The following is a 24,532-nucleotide window of genomic DNA, read 5'->3' as shown; positions in this document are numbered from 1 at the left end:
CTGGTAAAAAAAAAAAAAATTTTATTAGGAATGACATTTTACGCAGTAAAGGAAATTCTGTTTTGATAAATTAAAAAACAAATTGCGTTACGGTAATGAGACTTTTTCATTGTTTGAGAATTTTCTTTCATTGCATTAATGAAAATTACAGTAATGAGAATTGAGGTGTAAATTAAAAAAAAAAATTAAATTAGTTTTTTTGCGTGGTGGTTTCAATTTTTTGTTTTTTGTTTTGTTTTTTGGGAGAGAATTTTAGTTTTCATTGCAGAAATGAAAATTATGGTAACATTATTCAAGGCAGAAAATGATGATGCAGTGATGTCACACAAAAATTCTAAATGGTCCTCATACACTTCTTTTTTTTAAGCATAAAATAGTTTCTTTTGTTTTGTAATGAAATATGACCTGACCTTGTTTCCTGAGATTCACCCCTAAATGGCAGCTACAGGACCCCCATTCACTCAGCTGCTAGTGGGCTCAGGAGATCCAAACTTGAGCACGTGTCTTTGTGTCTTCTGTCAGTTGTAGAACCTGTCGTTGTCAAGTGCTAGGAGGTGCTGTCACTGTTGTCCGTGCAAAAAGACAGGTGTTGCAGTATTTGATGTACACAATATATATGATATATGCAATCTCAGTCGGTGAGGGCCGAGTACGGGGATTATATTTTCATAGATGAGCCATGTTCGTGAAAGCTGCTGACGTCGCCCACCGCTGTAACACATGCATGCAAATTCTGTCATCTAATCTCACATCACATAATTGCCATTCTGTAGAATGTCGACTTTAGTTAATTGTGGCTATGTGTTGTGCGGAATGATGGTGGTGTCATGTGATAATTCTCTCTCTCTCTTTCTTTCGTTCACTGTTCTGTGGTGTTTCTCAGTGGTGATCTGTACGATTACATTATTCAACATACGCACACTGTTGAAGAAGCTTCGAAAGCTTCTTCCTATGCTGGTTGCCACATTATATAGTTAATTTTTTTTTTTTTTCTTTTTTCAGTGTTAAATGACTTCTCTGGTGCCAGTTTCTATTCTTTCTGTTAGTTTTTTCCTTGGGCAATCTCTTTTGCCAGTGCAATAGACAGTGCATTTATATACTAGATTTCTTTGAATCTATTTGTCAGCACACTATCCTTTACTGTTGACTTTGTTGCAGATTATTTGTGCCATGCTTGATGTAAATGCTATGTTATATTTGAACTGAGATGAGTATTTTTTTGACATTTAATTATATTTTATAAACTTCGGACCTCCGGAGTGTTTTGATTTAATGTTTCATAGGGTCACTTCAGACTTTCAGTCTTTGTTGCCAGTTGTATAGCACTCTTACATGTGCACTGTCCACTGAATGCCTCTTCACAGGGCAAAAACTTAAAGGAAGATGCTTCAAATGACTCTGCCACACATGAATATGCACAAGAGTATGAGAATTTCTCATGCTGGTATTTTGATTTATTAAACACACATGCACATATACATGCGCAACTGCTCCACGAGTGACCTGCTGCACTGTGAGTGGAACGGCGTATAGAAAACCTTCTGTAAGGTACTGATTTAATGATTTTCAACATAAGACGTTGGTGTGTAACTTGAATGTATTGTCTTGCAAGCAATGGATGTATCCAACCAATGCATTTTACTGTAAAGCAATAATCTAAAAAGAATATGAACAACAATATATGGAGCATACGAGTATTGTATGAAGAAAACTATTAAATTATACAGTTTATAAATGTGGTTCTTGAGTCTGTCTTGCATTTGGTGACTGAATGAGTGTTTGGCGCCCCCGCATGTGTAAAGCCTGTGGTGCAGTTCTGGCCATTTTGTGTTTTCGTCTAAAATGGAATCGTTGTTGACCTTCTGCAGTCGCTTCTGATCCACAAAGATGGGTGAGTTGTGTAAAAACCGAAGTTAACTTCGTCAAATCGGAATTAGCATCGTGTTAATGTATTTGTGAGCGAGTCTGTAGGTCGCGTTGTGTTTGTTTTCAAGAGGCAATCACGGAAGTGTCAGTTCGCTTCTGAAACGTCTGTTTTCCGCTATTTTTGCACTGTCGCTATACGCTTTTATTAAAACTTTGCATTTTGAATGACACGTGCTTTACCTGTGACGCCAAGGTGAAGCGTAGCATGAGCGCTGGTGACGTGACGCATGTGGCGTGACATGTCAGTGTGTTAAAACGTGACGAAAACAATTTTTGAATCAGTTCTTACAATTCTTGTATAATTATTAAAGAGTTTTAATGACGGGGGATCGAAATGAATGAGCGTCATTCTAAAATTGTTTAAAAACAGTTACTACAATACATTAAATATAGGTTACTTTCACTTTTCCACAGTTCTACACACTGTGGTTAGTTGTCACAATGTTTACTGCACATTTAATTCACAATGTGTTACATTTCTACCATTATTGTCTAGGAAAAAAGTTGCAGGTGAATGAAGGCAAATTTAATAGAGGAACGTGTAATTTTATATAGTTGTGACAGTGGTACTTGCCATTAAACGGCCTATTAAATGCTTTTCAGGAGAATTTTGAAAGTAGGCCTAGAACTCTAATCATGAAACAATTCATGAAACCGCAGAAATGTCAAAGGTAATATACAAAAATATCAAACCATCGTTTTGACCAGTAAAGTCATGATTTAGTACGTTTTAAATAATAGTGTTATATAAACTTAAAACACCGTTGACAGGCTGACTTAAGAACAAAGTTCAATATTTTGGTTACAATGTACCTTTATTATGTAAGTGTCTTGCCTCATTGTCTGCTTTTGTGGTTTTATTGTGTGTGCTTGTTTACTCAACAACTAAAGCAAAACCATAGAAAACCCAAAGAGAGAACAATGTTATATCTGTCCTGGTGTTCCTAACGTAACTTAGAACCTAAAGTATTGATATTGCTAAAGAAAAAGTTTATCTCAGCTATTTTCAATAACTTTTTCATTGCTCTCTCTCTCTCTCTCTCTCTCTCTGTGGATGTGTGTTCTTGGCCTTTAAATCAGTTTTTCAGTTTCTTTGATATTTCCAGATCAGTAACATGTCACTGTTTTCTGCAGTGCTGTTCAAATGTGCGACAAGTGTTGTCCGTCGTGCTGTTCGACTGAAAGGCCTCAGATACAGCACCCGAGCAAACATGCCAGGTATGATTTAGTGGTTTGGTTTTAGTTACTGTGCACCATCATGCATTAACATTTATAACAGTGGGTGACATCAGCTTAAAATCATTAACCTGCTGGACTTTAAAGTGTCAGGCTGTCATAAAGTGCAGGATTTAGCATGTGGCAGTCAGAGGGTCTGTCTCCCAGTGCTCTGCGGAGCATTATTCGGGAACAAAGTCAGGATATTAAGAGCACCTCTGGTATCGCAGCAGGTATGAAGGGTTAAATTGCGATTAGATGCAATGGTATGTTTAGTAAATACACTGTTATTCATAAACTGTGTTTATGTTATGATTGTATCTTTTGCGTTAACCAAGCACATTTCAACTTGACACAAGAATATGGGATTTATCCTGGGAAATTTGTTTTTTTATTATTATTAATATTATTATTAACTTTCAAACTATTTTATAGTTCTAATTATGCAGTAGATTGATCAGCAAATACACTGACTGAATGTATAGTATTCGCTTTCTGCAAGCAAATGAGTACAAACTGATGATCTAAATAATTTGTGCCAGCTTTCTGCTTATAGTGCACAGTCTCACAAATAATGTGACTACTGCATTTTTATGACTCTGTGAACCTTCACTCTTTCAGACTTTGGCACCTAAACCAATGACTTTAATATAATTTTGAAACTTAAAACATGAGTCATGTAGGAGTCAAGTATAATTGTACTGTACAAACTATTGTACTGAAACTAGAGTTTGTTGTTCCTGTGGGATTTCTTTAAAAGACAATTCTTGTAGACTAGGATTGGATCCAACATTTTGATACTATTCAGGACTTTTTTTTTTTTTACACACTAAATAGTATATCTTTAATCTGCAAAACATGTTTAGGCATTTAAATTAAGTCTGCAAGCATGGAGACAGCTGGAGGATCTCACAGAGAGTATTACTGTGTGTTTATTGACAGGATATCAACAGGCTAACGTGGTGATCTTGCACAAGGATCTTGCTGATGACTTTGAGGCGTTTTGTCGAGCTAACAGCAGCCCCCTACCGCTGCTGTACAGAAGCAAATGTGGAGAATGGAGCAGCGGCCCTCTCGCCACAGGATCTGACATCAGGTATCTTCACTGACTGCATAACTGAAATGAAACCCCTGCCTAACACCTTTACTATTTTATTTTATTTTATCACCTCTATTTTGTAAATTATGTGGGGAAAAATTAAAAAAATCTTTATATAAGTCCTATTTAACAGAAGGCAACTCCTTCACAGATTAACTTTAGTCATGGACAAGTGTAAAAGATTAATCTTTTTTTTTCCCCCCACAGTAACGCATTCTAGTGGCATCTTGTCATTTAATAATTACATCTGGAGATGGTCTAGGATTAAAAAACAGGCTGGACAACCCTTATAGGAGAAGTTCACTTCCAGAACAAAAATTTACAGATAATTTACTCACCCCCTTGTCATCCAAGATGTTAATGTCTTTCTTTTTTCAGTTGTAAAGAAATTCAGGAAATGTTCTCCATATAATGGACTTTAATGGTGCCCACGAGTTTGAACTTCCAAAATGTAGTTTCAAAGGGCTCTAAACGATCCCAGCCAAGGAAGAAGGGTCTTATCTAACGAAACAATTGGTTATTTTCAAAAAAAAAAAAAAAAAAAGTGCAATTTATGTACTTTTTAACCTCAAATGCTCGTCAAATGCTCTTCAAATGCTCTGTGCATTCCAGTTCATGACAGTTAGGGTATGTCGAAAAAAGTACTTCAAAATCGTTTTACTTTTTTTTTTTTTTTGAAGGGTGCTTGACCGTTCTTGCACGTTTACTTTGTAAAAACTGGGTTGGTACTTCTGCAGCGATGTAGGACGATTTAAAGTTGGAGAAGAAAACGAGATGGGAGTTTTTCAACATACCCTAACTGTACTGAACCAGAATAAACAGAGTTGCAAGAGACGCAACGATAGACAAGACGAGCGCTTGAGGTTAAAAGGTATGTAAATTTCCCTTTTTTTTTTTTATTTTATTATTTTTTTTTTTTTAAATAACTGATTGTTTCGCTATAAAGCTGCATTTAAACTGCATTTTGGAAGTTCAAACTTTGGGGCACCATAGAAGTCCACTATATGGAGAAAAATCCTGAAATGTTTTCCTTCAAAAAACGTCATTTCTTTACGACTGAAGAAAGAAAGACATGAACATCTTGGATGACAAGGGGGTGAGTACATTATCTGTAAATTTTTATTCTGGAAGTGAACTTCTCCTTTAAAGGGACAGTCCACCAAAAAAAAATAGAATATTTTAAAGAATGTTGGAAACCAAGCAGTTGACGGTAACCATTGACTTTCATGGTGTGAAAAAAAAAAAATACTATGGATGTTAATGGCTACTGCTATCTGTTTCATTAACCACATTCTTCAAAATACAGTGCCCTCCACTAATATTGGCACCCTCAGTAAATATAAGCAAAGGTGGCTGTGAAAATGAATCTGCATCATTTATCTGTTTGATCTTTCTTTAAAAAAAATCACAAAATTCTAACCTTTCATTGAAGTAAAAGAATTGAAGGTAGAGGGAAAATCTCATTATGAAAAAAATATTTTTGTCCAATGCATATTGACCACAATTATTGGCACCCCTAGAAGTAATTCTCATTCATATTTACATTTTTTTTTTAGCACACCAGGGTTTGCCACAGGATTACAAATATGAGGAACACAAATGCCAAATTCCCTTAATGATCCATCACAAGGAGTAAAACCAGAGAATATAGTTCTGATGTGCATAACAAGATTGTTGAGCTTCACAAAATAAAAAGTGGCTGTAAGAAAAGAGCTAAAGCATTGAAAATTCCTATTTCCACCATCAGGGCAATAACTAAGAAGTTCCAGTTAACTAAAGATGTTACAGATCTCCAAGAAAAAAAAATACAAAAATCCTCCTCGCTCATCCAAAAACAAACTCCAGCATATTCAGTTATCAGACACAACTGGAACTTCAAACGGGACTGGCTTCTATGGTCAGATGAGATTAAAAAAAGAGATTTTTGGCAGCAAAACCACCAGATGGGTTTGGTGCAAACAGGGATAAAAAGTACCCCATGCCCATGGTTAAATATACTGCTGGATCTTTAATGTTGTGGGCCTATTTTTGCATCTTGTTCAAGTGCATCATGGAATCTATCAAATAGCAGCAGATAAAAAATCTAAACCTGACTGCCTCTACAAAAAATTTATAATGGGTCGTGGTTGGATCTTCCAACAAGACCGTGATCCAAAACAAACACAAAACTCACTGAACACTAACTGAAGCTTCTGCCATGGCTGCCCCAGTTCCCTAACCTGAACCCTGTAGAAAATGAGTGAGGTGAACCAAGGGAAGAAGCACCAAAATGGAGCTGTGAATCTAAAGGATCTGGAAAGATTCTGTATGAAGGAATGATCTCTGATCTCTTGTAAGGTGTTTCTCCAAACTCAACAGGCATTATAGGAGAAAACTCAGTGCTGTTATCTTGGGTGCCAATAATTGTGGGGCAGCGTAAACTAGAGAACAACATTTATTTCATAATGAGATTTCCCCTCATTTTCCATTGTTTTACTTCAATTAAATGATATAATTTTGTGAATTTTTTAAATGTATTTTTCACAGTCGCCTTTGCTTATATTTACTATGGGTGTCTATATTATTGGTGGGCACTGTATATATATGCAATAGATAAGTGGACAAACTTGCATGTTGTCCTGTCTTTCTCTCAGGGAGGACTGTCCAGAGTACTGTGTGTTTGAGAATGGTGTGCTGAGGAAGAAGGTTGCTAGTTTATCCTCCTACACTCCTCAACTTCAGGACATGGTCACATTCTACCTAGGCTGTAGTTTTGGTTTTGAAGCAGCCTTGAAGGCCGCAGGGGTTCCGGTGAGAAATGTGGAACAGGGTAAAAATGTCAGCATGTACAAGGTCAGTAAACACCTCAGGCCCAGATTACATCAGTGTGCTGTGTGCGCTTACAGCTTATTACTTGATTTTGCTTGTGTCAGTTTTTTCCCTTGTTTGAAATTGAAAATGACCAAAAGGAAAATCCTGTAGGTTGTGATTGTTTTGTTATGCTTTGTTTTTGCAGACGTCAGTAGCTTGTATTAAAGCAGGTCAGTTTCATTGTCCAATGGTGGTGAGCATGAGACCTGTACCAGAAGACAAGTTGGACGCTGCAGCTCAAAGCACACATGCGATCTCACTGGCACATGGAGGCCCTGTCCACATTGGAGACCCTAGTATGTACTTATTCAAAAAAAAAATTTCACTAATCATATACAGCTTTATCTTAAGGTGATTTTCAATAGATCACTGTCAGTTCCCCTCGAATTCACAGTTAGCCAGTTCCTTTATTTTCAGTAGTATATCTGTTGTTTTATCCAGTAAAGGAGACCTATTATCCCCCTTTTTACAGTAATGTAAGTTTAGGTTTCCCCAGAATGTGTCTGTGAAGTTTCAGCTCAAAATACCCCACAGATCATTTATTATATAATTTTGAAAATGGCTTTTTTGAGTGGAAGCAGAAATACGCTGTTTCTGTGCATGTCTCTTTAAATGCAAATGAGCTGCTGCTCCCCGCCCCCTTTTTCAAAATAGGGCTGTGGCTTTACAGTTCATACCTCAAATACTCTGCCAAAAAAACATCTGTTTGGTTTTGATTATCACATATATCACTCTGAAATCATGCGTTTCAAAGCCATATCAATTTAAACTTCTGACATAGGGCTTTCTGAGCGCACACATCCAAAGCACGCACACAGAAAGCGCTGTCACACAGCGTGTGAGTACTAAACTAAGTTCTCATTCTTGTTGTTAAATTTTGCTGCATTTGACTGACCAGTGGTTTGGGTGGCTCGCCATATGTATTAGATTTCTCTTGACCAGCTTGACCAGAGTTCTTGTGGGGAGAAGAATTTATTGAAGAAAGTCATGTAGCATAGCCGTCTTCTAGATCTTAACCCATGTAAGGGTCCGAAGCTTCTTCCTAGTTTCTTCCAAAGTTCTGCATAGCTTCTCCCATAGTTCTGTCTGTAAGACCGAACTTTATACCTAAAGACAAATGGCTAGAAACACTAGATACTGTCAGGACCTCCCGCTGGAGATCCTGCAATCTACAAGACATTCCTGAGAAATGTTGTTGCTTTGTTATTCTAAATGTATGGACCATTTGGTGCACACCTTTACAGAGACCGTTCCTGTTGCTTGCATCTAGGGCACACAATGTAAATGCATCTTTCATTGTCTTATTGTGCTAAAACTGTCAAATACACAAAAGTTTATGTTAAAACACACAAGCAACAAAAAGAGTCAGTTATGTCTGTGAAGGTAAACAGCTGGGAAAGAAATTGCACATTTATATTAGATCTATGTGGCAGCAGCATAATATACAGTAAATAAATCAGTAAATCCACTGCTCTCTTGTCTCCTCTGAGGATGGGACTCTAAATAGTGTTCTGTGCTCATCTGTGCAGCCAACAACAGAACAGTTAGCATGCTTTGCTCAAACTTTTGCCATGGCGTTAGAACTAGTACACCGTTGTCACTTGCGAAAACACAACGACGGTGCCGTGGGTGGAAACGTGCAGACTAAGGGGTGGTAATATTATAATAAGATCCCCTTCCTACATCATGGGGGAAGCTAAATCTGAGTTGCTTGTTTTTTCACATGCTTGCAGAGAAAGGTTTCTGGGTTGTCCTTTTTCACATTTTCTGGGTTGGTAGATGCACCAGGGACCCGATTATAGCCTGAAGTCAGATTTTCATATGTCTTCTTTAAAACCCAAAAAACTTAATGGGGTTCTCGGATGCCCATTTTCCACAAGTTGATATGATTATTTAGGGTCTTAATGAAAAATCTATAATATACTTTGGTTAAAAATTCTCAGTGCTTGTGTAAGAAAAACATCCTTTTTACCTTGTCAAAATGTGCTCTGCAAAAATCATCCCATTCTGAGGGATTGTTCCTTTAAATGCAAATGAGCTCTGCTCGCCCCGCCCCTCTCTTCTCTCTGTGGAGCGACGAGCCTGTTTACTTTAGCCACATTTAGTGCATTTAGCCACGAAGCTTAGGAAAGGTGATTGCAGAGATTCAGAAAAAAAAAACCTTATACTTCTGCTGCAGGTGAAACTGGATCACGAATGATTTGCGCGAACATAGACACATTTATGTAGATCGGGAGGTGCATTCCCTTCACAAACAAACGTAGTCCACTGCATCTTCAGTGGCTCAGATGTCGGGAGTAAATGACGACCACTATGTTCATTATTACATCCAGCAACACAACACCTCAATCGCTCAATCTGAGATATTCTTGTCTAACTTACATCCCTGCTCCGGCATCGAAACAATGGAGGTTGGACTGTTACAGCTGATCTTAGGTAATGTCAATCAACTATCGTGGGAGCGGCCTCTGTGGGTGTGACGCCACACCGACAGGCATCTGAGAATGGCTCAGTTTGAAAAAGGGGATATTATTTTTACAGATTATTCAAAAACCACTGTATGGATTTTTATCATTATAGGGCAGATTTGTACATACACTGCTAACACACTTTAATGTTCAAACAACATGTAAAAGTGAACTCTGCATCCGATGACCCCTTTAATGCTTAAGTAGGTTCATGGGGAATATGGCTAATGGTGGAATTTGCTCCTAAGAGCCAATTTGTAATACTTATCTGCATGTGTCTGATCAAAACATGTCTAAACATACTTAGTGTTAACATTTTAGGGGCTACTGTGAAATCTTCTTCTTGTAAACACCCTTGATTCTCTTACAGAGCTGCTGGGCATCCATGACCTGTCACAACCAGAATATGGGGACCCAGTGAAGGAGTCTCCTGATGATGTGCCTGTGTTTTGGGCCTGTGGGGTCACTGGTGTTGAGGCTGTACAGAGCTGCAGTGAGTTTTCAAATACAGATGGCATATACTTAAAGGTGAAGTGTGCCATATTTTGACCAGAACCCATCTAGCAAAAGAGCTGTAGATTTGTAGTCGACCACCCCTAATATTTTCTTCTGAAATGTAAAAATGTAGTTGTTTGGTTCTGCTAGTGCTACACTTCACCTTTAAGGTTTAATGTCACTGGGTTTTGTTTCTTTAATATAAATTTTGCAGCATACTGTATTTAGAGTGTATAGAAGAAGAACTGCATGTTGACCTTTTGTTTTTAACGTTGCAGAGCCAGCTCTGGCATTCACACACTCTCCTGGCTGCATGTTCATCACAGATCAAAAGGCAGAAACTATTTCGCCCCTCACTCTTGAGCCAGCACAGTGCCCTTTGACGTTCTGCATTTCCCAGAATCCTCAGCATTACAGTATGACTAACAAAAGAGCTGTTGAACAGATCCGAGCAATTGAGGAGCTTGTTGTTGAAGACCCAGGTATGAAGCAGCACAATTTTGACCCCCAAAAAAGTAGTCGAGTGCATAAAGACACACTTAAAATTAATGTTTTAGCATTATACAAAGAATATCAAAGAGTGTCATTTTTTTAAACCAGCAAATTAATAGTTTATTTTTAATTAATTAATAAGTTAATTGTTGTTATTATTATTATTATTATAGTCTATAAAAATAATAATGCACACTTGAATAAGATGAAGTTTCCAGTTGTCTTCCAGATTAAGTAGTCTAATATGATAAAATATATATTTATATTTAGTGAGTTGCCTCATGAGGAAAAACATGTTGAGATCACCTGACCAACTAACATTTTCGCTTTTGTGGCTAACTGTGGTACATTTGTGACCCTGGACCACAAAACGGCTGAATACAGCTGAAAATTTGGAATCTGAGGGTGCAAAATATATTGAGAAAATTGCCTTTAAAGTTGTCCAAATGAAGTTCTTAGCAATGCATATTACTAATCAAAAATTAAATTTTTGGATATTTATGACAGGAAATTTACTAAATATCTTCATGCAACATGATATTTACTTAATATCCTAATGATTTTTGGCATACAAAAATGATCATTTTGACCCATACAGTGTATTGTTAGCTATTGCTACAAATATACCTGTGCTACTTATGACTGGTTTTGTACTCCAGTATCACATTTCTTTTTAAAATGCCTTATTTAGTGACAACTGACAGAACAAATGCAAAATAAAAAAATGAATAAATAATAAATAAACAACAGACATGCAAAAACAATGACAATATTAACAGTAATATATATATTTTTTAAATGTTATTAAATGAAAAACCAGAAAATACATAGAAAATAGAAGAACTAAATACATAGTGGTAAAAAGTTTAGATAACATAATTTATTTTAAACCAAACACAGAAGTCTTTTAAATGGATACATGTTAAAGACTTTACAGTGGTTTTCAAGATAATTATATTATCTCAAATTAAAATTGGTCCCTTTATTGGTATTTCTGAATATGATATTTACCTAAGATAATTTAAGTTTTTAATTTAAAATTTAATTTAATTAAGTTAATTAAGAATTAAAATAATTGTATTTTCTAAAGGTTTGTCATAAAAAATAAGATATGTTTATATGCCAAAATAATGTCGGCTCCTGAAATCTCTCTTAAGAAAACCATAAAATTACACAAGAAAATTACAGTACAAAAAAAAAACAACTAATAATATACTCTAGTAATCTAATATCATTCTTAAGTCTCTATGTGGCCTGGGTTATGAAAAATTTAAAAGAAACCATTATGAATCTTATTGGTGACACAATATTTACTAGAACCCATAAAAGCTACTATCAAATGATATCTGAGAAATATAAATTTGTACAATGGCATTGCAAACTCAAAATATTTGTTTGCGTAATGTTACATCCACACCACTAGACGTCAGTGTAAGTCCATGACAACATGGCCATTTTTCTTTAGTAGCTGTGCTATTGAATGCACCATTGTTGATACTTATACATTTTTATGTGTGGCCCAAGTGTACAAATACTTCTTTGGCATCACTGTCTGCCATTGTTAATTTTTTTTGTTTTTTTACTGCTTTTTACTGCAATGTTTAGACAAATTTAGTCTCCACTTTTGACATTTTTTATTTATTTATGTTTTTGTGTGTGTGCAGGTTCAAGGGGTATCCGGGCATTGTTCTTGCAAGATGAGCTTCTAAAGGCCAGTCTCTCGCTGTCCCATTCCTCCTCTGTTCTCATCACCACTGGTTTCCCCACACACTACATGCACAACCCCCCTGAAGAGACTGATGGCCCGCCCGGGGCCATTGCCATGGCAGCTATGCTTCAAGCGCTCGGCAAAGAGGTGGTCATCGTGACGGATGAGCGCGCTTTGGAGATGAATCAGCACATCATGCGGGATGCTGTGGAGAAAGGTGCCCCATCATTGCTGATTTACTGTTTTTGAGATATTCTTTGGTTATGCTAATTAGATGTGATAAAGCGACATGCAAATTTTGGTCCTAATTAACATTTTAAAAGCAGAAAAAAAAGACATTCACAAATAACTGTTTTTATTGTGTTTATTTAGAATTCTGAAATATACACTACCGTTCAAAAGTTTGGGGTCAGTAAGACTTGTAATAGTCTTTAAAGAAGTCTCTTATGCTCATCAAGGCTGCATTTATTTGATTAAAAATATAGAAAAAAACAGTAATATTGCAAAATGTTTTTACAATATAAAATAATGTTTTTTATTTTAACATACTTTAAAATAGAATTTATTCCTGTGATGAAAAGCTGAATTTTTATCAGCTGTTACTCCAGTCTTAAGTGTCACATGATCCTTCAGAAATCATTCCAATATGCGGATTTATTATTAGAATGATCAATGTTGGATAATATCAACAGTTGTGCTGCCAAATATTTTTTGGAACCTGTTATTATTTTTTTTTTTTTTTCAGGATTCTTTCATGAATAACAAGTTTAAAAAGTACAGTGTTTATTCAAAATATAAATATTTTATAACAATGTAAATTATTTATTATTAACTTTTAATAAACTTTTAATTATTAACTTAATACATCCTTGGTGAATAAAAGTATTAATTCTGAATGTGTGTGTGTGTGTGTGTGTGTGTGTGTGTGTTTGTTTGTTCACTAACAGGTGTGATAAAGACCGCAGTGCCAGTAATAAGCTTCCAGAGTAATGGCCCTGACTCAGCACTTCACTTTCTGTGCCGTGATGGAGATCCCACTAAGCCCAGGTGTAATGTGGTTCAATCTCATTTTCCATCCACTGCTTTCTCTTGTGCTGCATGCATCCCAGTTTGGCCATTTATATTATACACTAAAAGTATAGACTCTTTTTGTGAAGAAAAAGCACATAATTTTGAGTATGTAGCAGAACAGTAGGCAAGTTTTGGGACAAACTATTTTATCATAATTGCATCTGTATCCACAGACTGCTCTGTCACTTAGTTACATGCGTAGTTTAAAGTTGTTAACTTGTAACAGTTCCTTCACAATTTAATTTTATTTCCTACTGTATTGGGGAGAAATAAGGAAACACATTGACCTGCCAGTCACATGTCTCTAATGCTGTGAACTATCCCAACCCGATCTCATGGCAATTGATACATATTTTACAATTTTTTTTGTTTTTTTTCCTAAATCGTACACATTTTACAAGTTCCCCAATTTGTATGAATTCATACAAATGATCACTGGGGTCTAGACCAGTTGTTCTCAATGTGTGGTACGGGTACCAGTAGTGCTACTCGGGCTCCCTCTAGTGGTATGCAGAGATTTAAATATAAAACTAAATTAAATATAAATTAATGTTAAAACACAATACATTTTATCTTGATCTTTATTTGAGTGAAGTTGTTTTCAGTTTTACATTAAAGTACAGTACAGTTTTTATTTAACTTTTAGGTACAACGCATTTTAAGTTAATCATTTAAGTTTATTTACCTGTTTGTAAGCACAGTGCAGTGTTAATGTTAATTTTTAAACTGTGTATTTACAATGTTAAAGTGGCTGACAACAATAAATATTCGTATTATTATTACTATTTGAACTGAACTGAGCTGAAAGATGACATCATTGAATTCAATGATGAACTTCCATTAACTGAAAATTGAGTGTTTACTGTTGCCCTTTTGCATTATTGATGCACTATTTCCTGTTTAATACTCTACAGCCGCTTTGTTACAATTCTGTATTGTTAAAAGCGGTATATGAATAAAGGTGACTTGACTTGACTACTAGGAATAAAACAGCCACATTTTTTGAACTGTACAGAGCTGTAGATGAATAGTTAGGCCTACTACGTTACTGTATTTAATGCTGGTCATTATGGTGGTGCTTGGAGAGCCACATATTTTCTAAGATGGTACTTTGTACAAAAAGTTTGAGAACCACTGGTCTAGACAAATTGCGCAAAATTGTATGAGTGAGGTTGTACGAAATCTTAAAAATCTGAAACCGTTTAACTGACTGTATTAATCGGTCAAGATTCTTTCTGTCGGTTAACATATTCAAATAAGCATCCCCCCTAGTGTGAATTCCTCTGCTTGTAAACAAGGCGCAGCACATTCGGGTTCTACGTCAGAACGCCAATTCCTGCATCAGCACCACCACACGTATGTGTTGTGGTGCTTTTGTGAACGCAGACTGACCGACACACAAAAAAAGAAATTGTTGAATAAAGTTGTTGTTTCTGTTTTCTTTGTCACAAAAAGTTTTCTCATAGCGTCATGAAATTATGGTTGAACTGTGAAATGTCCCATGGGCTATTTTAATGATGTTCTTACTACCTTTCTGGGTTTTGACCGTGTCAGTTGTGTTTCTGTCTGTGGAGGGTCAGAAAGCTCTCAGATTTCATCAAAAAAAAAAAAAAATCTTAAAATGTGTTTTGAAGATGAACAAAGGTCTCATGGGTTTGGAACGACATGAGGGTGTGTAATTAATGACTGAATTTTCATTTTTGGGTAAACTATCCGTTTAATTCATGTTTGATAACTGAATTCTGAAAAGACAAATATTTTTGTGTAATGGCTGCTAAACTGTATAACTAATCACTGGTACAGTAGTTTCATGTCTCCCATCACTCTAGTCTCTTCCATCTCAAATCAATATTTCATGACAAATGATGTAGTTATTTGGTAATTTATTATTTTGAGGTGATGTTGGGGTTCATTTTGTGAAAATGACTGTCCATTATCCCTCACTTGATGCATTATTAATGGAATATTCCAGATCATAATACATCTTAAGCTCAGTCAGCAGCATTTGTGGCATAATATTAATTACCACAAAAAATCATATTGACTTGTCCCACCTTTTTAAAAACAAAACACTAAATTTGAGGTTACAGAGAGGCAGTGAAATGCAGAAATGTTTATCTTATAGTTTCATAAAATCACTTAGATTAATTATTCATCTCTTTACTTGGATGATTTACAGTCATTGTAGGGCTTTACATGTAAAACCGGATACTACTTTACACAAAAAAGATTAAGTGTTTGTGTCACACTAAAATCTTTCAAACAAAAATATTGCTTACACCTTGTCGCTAAACTACTGAAATAGTACGTTGCTGAATTGTATGTGCCTCACTGTAACCGATGTTTGCTTTTTAAAGGGATAGTTCACCCAAAAGTGAACATTCTGTCATTAATTACTCACTCTCATGTCGTTCCAAACCTGTACACAAATTAAGATGTTTTTAATGAAATCTGAGAGCTTTCTGACCCTGCATAGACATCAACGCAACTGACACATTTAAGGCCCAGAAAGGTAGTACAGACATCATTAAAATAGTCCATGTAACATCAGTGCATCAATCTTAATTTTATAAAGCTATGAGAATTTTTTTTTGTGTGCAAAGAAAACACAAATAATGACTTTATTTAACAATTTCCTCTCTTATGTGTCTTAGACGCACGTTCACGAGAATACCATGACGTATGCGTTGCTAAATTGTCATTATTTTGTTTTCTATGCGCACAAAAAGTATTCGCACACATTGTACTACATTATACACAGACAGCAGAAAGAAGACTAGTATTTGTGTTTACCATATAGTTGAACTGAAATTGTTTTTATGTATACTGCAAAGGTTTGACCACTTGGTGGCAATAGAGCGCAGCGGCCGGGCTGCTGACGGGAACTACTACAACATGAGGGGGGTGAACATCAAACATTTAGTCGACCCAATAGACAACCTTTTCACCACTGCCAGCACTATTGCGGGTATCACTACCACAGGTAACAAACACAGAGCATCAAAGCTCCAAACCACTGTGATTAACTTGCAGTATCAAACATTACTGTGTAATAAAAGGGAAGTTTTTCTGATTTGATTATGGTTTTATCCGAACCCTCTCTGGTGTATTGAATGTTCTAATCTCTTTTAACGATCACAATGCTTGAATCACCAACTTAGTTCCCAATTAATGATAAGTTCGGTTGGAACCAGGGAGCGGTTTAATGAGATCTGTCACCTCTTTGGAACAGAATTAATTGTGTATGTGTGTGTACAGGGATCGGAGATGGAGGTAATGAGCTTGGTATGGGCAAAGTCAAAGCAGCAGTTAAAGCATACATGCCTAATGGAAATCTAATTGCGTGTGACGTGGCTGCTGATTTTGCCATCACAGCAGGTAAGCGTACGTCACACAGAGACCACATAGCATGAGTACATGCTTCCTGCTAGCTAGAAAGTGAGAATGCTGCACTTTAACACACAACCTATGTGGTCAATTGCAACAGTTTCACACTACACCTACCTGTTCCTTATCAAGGGGGCTAAAAGAAGAATGTTAGTTTCCAATATCATAGGTAGTGCATCAGCGATGCTATTTTGACATTTGCAGTGTTGCGTAGTAAGAAAAGATAAGAAATAAGAAGTAAGAAGTAAGATAAGAAGTAAGATAAGAAATAAGATTTCCAACATTCTCTTGACATTTGGCATGTTTATAAATGGAAAGGGAATGGAAAATATTGAGAATAATAAGAATATCTTGAATTTTAATTTCTTGCCTAAGCAAGATTTCAAGTGCACGTCTTGAATAGTAGTTAATTTAGATTGTACTCTAGCAGTCAAAAGTTTCTGAACAGTAAGATTTTGAAAGTTGTTTTTTTAAAGAAGTCTTTGCTGCTCACCAAGCCTGCATTTATTTGATCTAAAATACAGCAAAAACACTAATATTGTGAAATATTTTTAAAATTTGAAATAATATATTCAAATAGAAAGCAGTTTTGGTGAAATTTATTCCTGTGATCAAAGCTACATTTTCAGCATCATTACTTCAGTCTTCAGTGTCACATGATCCTTCAGAAATCATTCTAATATGCTGATTTGCTGTTCAAGAAACATTTTTTTTTAATCAATATTTAAAACAGTACTTTTTTTTAAAGATTCTTTGATGAATAGAAAGAACCAAAGATCAACATTTATCTAAAAATAAAAAGCTTTTGTAACATTTTACACTATACCATTCAAAAGCTTGGAGTCTGTATATTTTTTTGAAAGGGGGGATTATAGAAATTAATACTTTTATTTAGCAAGAATGCTTTAAATTGATCAAAAGTGATGATTAAAAGATTTCAATTTCAGATAAATGTTGTTCTTCTAAACTCTCTATTCATCAAAGAAACAAAAAAAAAAAAAAAAAAAAAACCTACTCAGCTGTTGTCAACAACAACAATAAAAAATATTTTTTTTTTGAGCACCAAATCATCATAGGCTGGAGTAATGATTCAAAAATTCAGCTTTGAAATCACAGGAATAAATTACATTTTAAAATATATTAATATATATAGTGTATATGTATATGTGTGTGTGTATATATATATATATATATATATATATATATATGTATGTATGTGTGTGTGTGTGTGTGTGTGTATATATATGTGTATATATATATATATATATATAGTAGTCAACATTTTAAGTGGATCAAAACCTTTCATCTAGTTGTCCTAAAACCAAAACAATACCCATTCTTGTCTTAGGACAACTTTGATTAACTTTTTTGAACCACTTCAAGTGTTGGCTACTTTCTGTGTGTGTGTGTACTTGTTTTTGCTACATTGTGGGGACCAAATGTTCCCACAAGGATAGTAAAACCTGAAATTTGACGGTCCCCACAATGTTAAAAAATAATTAAAAATAGTAAATAGTGTTTATCTGAAAATGTAACGATGCAAACATGTTTCCTGTAAGGGGTAGGTTTAGGGTTAGGGTTGGGTTAGGGGATAGACAATATCGTTTAGTCAGTATAAAAACTATAGAAGTCTATGGAAAGTCCCCACAATTCACAAAAACAAACGTGTGTGCGTGCGTGTGTGTGTATATATATATATATATATATATACACGTGATATATGTGTGTGTGTATATATGTATATATACATACATACATCATATATATATATATATATATACACACACACACACACACACACACACACACACACATATATCTTGTGTGTGTGTATATGTATATATATATTTATATATATATATATATATATATATATATGCACGCACGCACACACACACACACACACACACACACATATATATATATATATATATATATGATCAAAACATTTATTTTAAATCTTTGGTATCTTTATAAATGTATTTAATATCACCTTTGATCAATTTAATGCATTCTTCCTGAATAAAAGTATTAATTTCTTTTTCTTTTTTTCTTGTTTTAAATTTTAAAATAAACTTTTGAATGGTAGTTTCATGAAAAATGCTGAATTAATGGCTTCTGAAAATTTAGCTTTGCAATCAGAAATAAATAACATTTTAAAGTATATTAAAATAAAACATTGTTACTTTAAATTGTAAATATAACTGTTTTTATTTTAAAGGATTAGTTCACTTCCAGAATAAAAACTTCCTGATAGTTTACTCATCCCCATGTCATCCAAGATGTTCACGTCTTTCTTTCAGTAAAAACGAAATTAAGGTTTTTGAGGAAAACATTCCAGGATTATAGTCCATATAGTGGACTTCAATGGGGATCAGTGGGTCAAAGGTTCAAACTGCAGTTTCAGTGCAGCTTTAAAGGGCTCTACGCGATCCCAGTCGACAAATAAGGGTCTTATTTAGCGAAACAATCAGTCATTTTCTAACCAAAAAATTACATTTATATACTTTTTAACCACAAATGCTTGTCGTGCACTAGCTCGACTTCACATATTACTGTACGTAGTCACATTGGAAAGGTCACACGTGACGTAGGTACCGACCCAGTGTTTATAAAGCGAACATGCAAAGAAAGTCAAACTCCCTTTACAAAAAAGGCAAAACAACGATGTCAGATGATACAGTACAAAGACAAAGAACTAACCGCGAGTGACCTTTCCAACATGATTACATAGTGTGTGAGGTCAAGCTAGTGCAAGTTTTTTGTTTTTGTTTTTTTTCCGGAAATGACTGATCATTTCACTAGATAACACCTTTATTCCTCGGCTGGGATTGTGTAGAGCCCATTGAGGCTGCAATTTGGACCTTCAACGCGCTGATCCACATTGAAGTCCATTATATGGAGAAAAATCCTGGAATGTTTTCCTCAAAAACCTTGATTTCTTTTTGACTGAAGAAAAAAAGACATGAACATATTAAATGACATAAGGGTGAGTACATTATCAGGAAATGTTTATTCTGGAAGTGAACTAATCCTTTAAGTATAGTCTTGGTGAGAATACAAGACTTTAAAAACATTTAAAAATCGTACTTATTCCAAACGGTTCAATTTTGTGTATTACTGAGGTAACTACAAAAGCTTGTATTTGCACCATAAACAATCATTTTTAGCATACTGTACCTAACGTCCACTTCCTGTGTAGGAGTGTCCAACTGGGGTGGCTATGCTGTTGCCTGTGCTCTTTATGTTCTCAATCTCTGTCCAATACACTGGCGGTACCTCCATAGGGGTTTGGGTCTGTCACCCACACCTGATCAACAGAGCCTGTGGATGGCCTGCCTGCCCACTGTAGCCAAGGTAACACAGTAATATCGTAATTAATTGATGATAACTGATGATTATGATGGCTAAGTTCAGTCCTACATTACGTTAAAACATCTGTTCTTCTCAAAGAAGCACTGCATTGTGGCTTAAGGGTGTTTCTGGAAGGGTTTATGCATGTCACCTCATAAAATCACCTCAAACTGTTAACTTCCTACCCTATTTTATTTTCAGTGGAAATCCACTGGTATAAAATGTGTAAGAGCGTCGCAGTGCTGCTTCCAGTCAACACTGGCCATTTTTATATTTGCGGTGAACTGCAGACCGCATCAAACCCTCTACCAGTGCACGTTATAATTATCGCGGCCACAACGGCTGGAACCAGCCCGTTAACCCTGTATTCACATTCCTTTCTGTTAGCCGAAATATTTTCTGTGTCTATCATGTTGTTTCTCCTCAGTGGCTTCTACGGATTGATGCTTTAATAACACTTTTCCTGTTTTTAAAATTCCCACTCCCACATGTGGCCTAAAATAAAAGAGCATTACCACTGAATGCGTTACCAAGACAAAAAGAAAAATCCAGCTGCAAAGACGAAATTGACTTGATGTGTTACTTCTCTTTAAAACACAGGAGGAAGAGATGCTTCACATTTTGGTGAAATATGGCGTCCGCAGTGGTAAAACAGCAAACCTTGGATTGGAGGTGGATGGACTGACCTTTCACCCTTACCATTCTGACATCATACAGCGGCTTAGAAAACTCACTCTTGCCTGACGTCTTGGTGTGGCCTACATCACATAGCCATGGGAACAAAGACACACATCTGTGACCAGTGTCAGCGCTGACTCAAGCTTATTTGCATATTCTCACACATTCTCAAAGATGAATATGAATATGAGAATGTAATAGAAAAAGCTGCCACTGTAACATTTTGTTGATTCTTTATAAAGACAATCTACAAAGTAGTGTTTCATTTTTGTGTTCTCACCTTATAAAGCAATGTTGCTTCTCACTGAAAAAAAAAATAATAATAAACTATTGATTTATAGTTATTACAAACATTGTTTTCACTATATACACTGAGGAACACGTCCTACTAATTTTTCAGTCAAGAACATCAGTTTTTAAACCCCACTGAGGTGCTTTGAAACGCTCTGCGTTATAGAGGGTTTGCATGACGTCACGTTCTGGTCAGTTACCCGGATGCGCGGCCACTGTGGCGATACTCGTGTAAACAAGCATAAATGGACCTTTCTCACATTTCCTGGTTTCTCATAGCGGAAGTCGTCATAGTTGGGTAAAATCCGAGAGCAGTGAATGGGAGAGTACCACAAATATATTTTTTGCATTTCCATTTGCTCAAACAGCAAAAGAAAAACTACACGATAGTGTTTTCACGACTTTCAATCAAAGGGAAAAAACTGAGAGAGACTGATATCGGCAGTCAGAAGAGAGGGCAATGTCAAATTTTCCGTCCCTCCCATAGACGCGGCATTAGAAACACCCTCGCATAGCGTTAACTAGTTTTTTTTTGTAACTTGATGAAAAGGTGATATAATACAAAGTATAGTGTTATAAATACACATACATATTTTTAAAAATAAAATATAAAAAAGTTTAAAGGATTTATGATCATGATAACCGTTAAAACGCGTCATCACAGGCTTGTGAAGAGGCTCCATTGCAGGTTAGTGTACCACTGAAGACGTTGTTCTGCTAATTTATGCCTCTACGGAAAATGTGTGGAAGCTACTAAATCATCTAGATAATGACCTGGTAAGCAGGAAAGGTTGATTTTATTTTGATAAACTAAAGTTAATACAGGGCTCAACGCTAAGCAGCGATAGCGTTTCCTTGGTTACTGCTGTAGACAAAGCTCAGCTACGCTGCTTTACAATGCGTTATACAGATGCTAGGTGAAAAGAAAAAGCCATGTAAACTTTTCTGAAAACAGACAGTTCCCCTCCGAGACACATTCATATAAACTCCTACCCCCAATTCATTATTATGGGTTTCTTTCAATATTTCGTGCATCGTGAACAGTAAGATTGATCTGCCTGCTACAATATTTTCTCCTTTTTATGTCCGTGTTCAGCTGTTAGCGGCCTTTTACAGACTAAATAACGTAATATTTCCACGCATTATATTTTGTAACATAAATCTAGTGCAGTGAATGTAACGTTACGACTTGCACGGGCCACAGGTAAGTCCATATTGTCCAGCCCTGTAGTAGGTGGTAAACAACCGTACGATCTGCCTCCGCTGTCGCGGACTGATGGCCCGACAGTTCTTCCTTCTATTTCTTATCCCGACATAGTGAATTACTTTCGTTTTTTCGCCAAGCCTATATACCATTTCGCTAGATGTAAACAACACTGGTCCAGAAGCGCTTCCTGTTTTTTTTTTTATTTTTTTTTTTTTTTAATTCACATATACAAATACATCTTAAAGGTGCTAATGTAACATTTTCATCCAGTCAAATGTTATGTTGGTTGTATTTTTTATGATGTTTGTGTAAAGTAAAAAAAAAAAAGAAACAGGAAGTGTATCGGGACCAGTATGTTTACATCTACCGAAATGGTCTATGCGAGTTCCGTTCGGTTTAATGGCATTGTTTACACTCAGTGCCGCCGCAATGGCCGACTTCTGGATTGATGACGTAACGTGAAAACACTCTATTGTATTTGTTGACATAAATTTCAACTGAAACAAGAATACAGTGGGGGATATATCTAGCAGTCCCGCCTCCTTTTTTAAATTAGCCAGTTACGTTTTGTTTATATTAGCTTGGGCCAGTGCCATTGAGCTTGGTAAAGTCGATAGCGTATTACAGCCACAATCTCATCCATATCGCTATAAAATATAGCATTCTGTGTAAAATTCAGGTTCACATGACAGTGCAAAACCAGACTTCTTTCGGCCCAATCGAAAGCATGTTTACACTCTCTGAATCGTTCACTATCCCCTATAAAGTGCACTACGTGCCATTCAAGTGCGAAGTAAAATCGTTGATCCATATTGGCGGAAGTAAGAGACTGTACGTTTTGAATGCGAATTTTGTCAGTGTCTTGGAGCACACTGACTTATAGATGACCTTAAAGGTCATTGCACACCCAGTCTGAAATTTTCGCATGCATTTCCCGTTGTTTTCGTATATTCGCTTAATTCCTTTTAAAATGCTTAATACAGATGCGACAACGCAGAAAATCGAACCTGATCCGAACTTTTTTATGACAGACAAAAGTGTTGGAGGCCGTGTGTGAACGTGATTGACAACGTGAGGTCGTATTTATTTTTTACGTGCGAAAATTTCGGACCTTAAGGCTAACATTGTTTAAAAATAACGAAATTCTATTATTAGGCTAGTTAAATTAATAAAAATAATCTTAAAATTCATTGTCTTGCCCTGTCCCGAATCCCGGTTTACTACGGTAAATTTACAATAAAGATTACATTTCACTCTTTTGGGTCAGATTTCGCGGGAAGCATGTTATGTCACGTCCGTGAGTATCCCGCTAGGCGGGAACTGTATCTTGCGTGGCGCATTGCGACAATAAATAGTGTTGTTTTGATTATATTTGGTCAGCTAGTTGTAATTTAACATGGACAGTTAAACGGCAAAGTCGTGGAGAGTAACACATTGTTAAAACTAAGAAACTTCGAACCGCTGAGGTAAAGTGACAAAACCACTATCAAAACAAAACACGGACTCAGAGCGCATAATGATTATTGCTCAGATTACATTTTCTCTGATATACTTGTCGATCATAATTCTTATCATTATGGTTTGTAACTGTTGGGATATTCATACTCAAACCACGTGAACCAAATTCTTAACCACAGATGGCGCTTGGCGATATGAAGACCGAAGATTTGTAACTAAGTTTTGATTAGACATAGTTGGTTACATTCTTTGGTTAAAATAGTAATAATAGCAATAAAAGAAAAAAATACCATGGTATTACACAACTTCCCTCGTGTGTCGGAGAGTACAAGCAGCTGTTTTAGTTCAGATCCGTGTTACATAAGACATTCATGTTATTTGGAAATTTGTGTATTATCGCTGACCTTTATAGAGTTAAGTGTCTTTCCCTTTTCCAAGGTTCAACCAAAATCAACATTGGAGAAGACCATCTCAAAACCCTTAATCATAAAGTAAAATAAACAGCAGACTTTTAATTATTCTGGCTCTGGTTACACCTGAAAGCACTAAACATTTCTCTGGGACCGGATTAACAAGCATGAAAATAAAATAAATAGGCCAATCTCTCAACTTCTTTAAAAATGGTGCTGGATACAGTATGTTTTTACTGGGAATGTGACTTTATAATAATTAATCCCATGTGTAGTTAGGCTTCTGTTTATGCACCTTTGTTTAATGTCACAATTCTACTTCCAATAGAGTTAAATAATCAAAACCAAAGAGAGAGCCAAAAAAAGTCCATGACTAAACAAAGAGAACTAGTATATGATGAAAGAGTTTCGCTGAGCCATCTT

General features: G+C 35.8%; 1 protein-coding gene across 4 annotated transcripts; it reads left to right on the top strand.

Annotated features, from left to right (window-relative positions):
* Positions 1-1,766: 1,766 nt before the first annotated feature.
* On the top strand, positions 1,767-21,087 carry dglucy (D-glutamate cyclase). 4 transcript variants are annotated; one of them, XM_051134025.1, is made up of 13 exons: positions 1,767-1,891; positions 3,061-3,144; positions 4,084-4,237; positions 6,874-7,072; positions 7,236-7,386; positions 9,929-10,051; positions 10,332-10,535; positions 12,210-12,470; positions 13,201-13,300; positions 16,159-16,307; positions 16,583-16,702; positions 19,914-20,068; positions 20,666-21,087. In XM_051134025.1, the coding sequence occupies exons 1-13, from the start codon at positions 1,888-1,890 to the stop codon at positions 20,807-20,809; spliced, it is 1,848 nt and encodes a 615-aa protein (XP_050989982.1). In that variant the 5' UTR covers positions 1,767-1,887; the 3' UTR covers positions 20,810-21,087. The 4 variants fall into 4 exon arrangements, with proteins under 4 accessions (XP_050989982.1, XP_050989981.1, XP_050989983.1 ...); XM_051134026.1 differs by lacking the exons at positions 1,767-1,891; positions 3,061-3,144 and adding exons at positions 4,921-5,111; positions 5,187-5,336 and having other exon boundaries at positions 4,089-4,237; XM_051134024.1 differs by lacking the exons at positions 1,767-1,891; positions 3,061-3,144 and adding an exon at positions 3,242-3,374.
* Positions 21,088-24,532: the final 3,445 nt, after the last annotated feature.

Source organism: Labeo rohita, chromosome 17, assembly GCF_022985175.1.
Source record: "Labeo rohita strain BAU-BD-2019 chromosome 17, IGBB_LRoh.1.0, whole genome shotgun sequence".
Lineage (NCBI taxonomy): Eukaryota > Metazoa > Chordata > Actinopteri > Cypriniformes > Cyprinidae > Labeo > Labeo rohita.
Note: the sequence above shows the minus strand (reverse complement) of the source record. Positions and strands in the feature narration are given on the sequence as shown.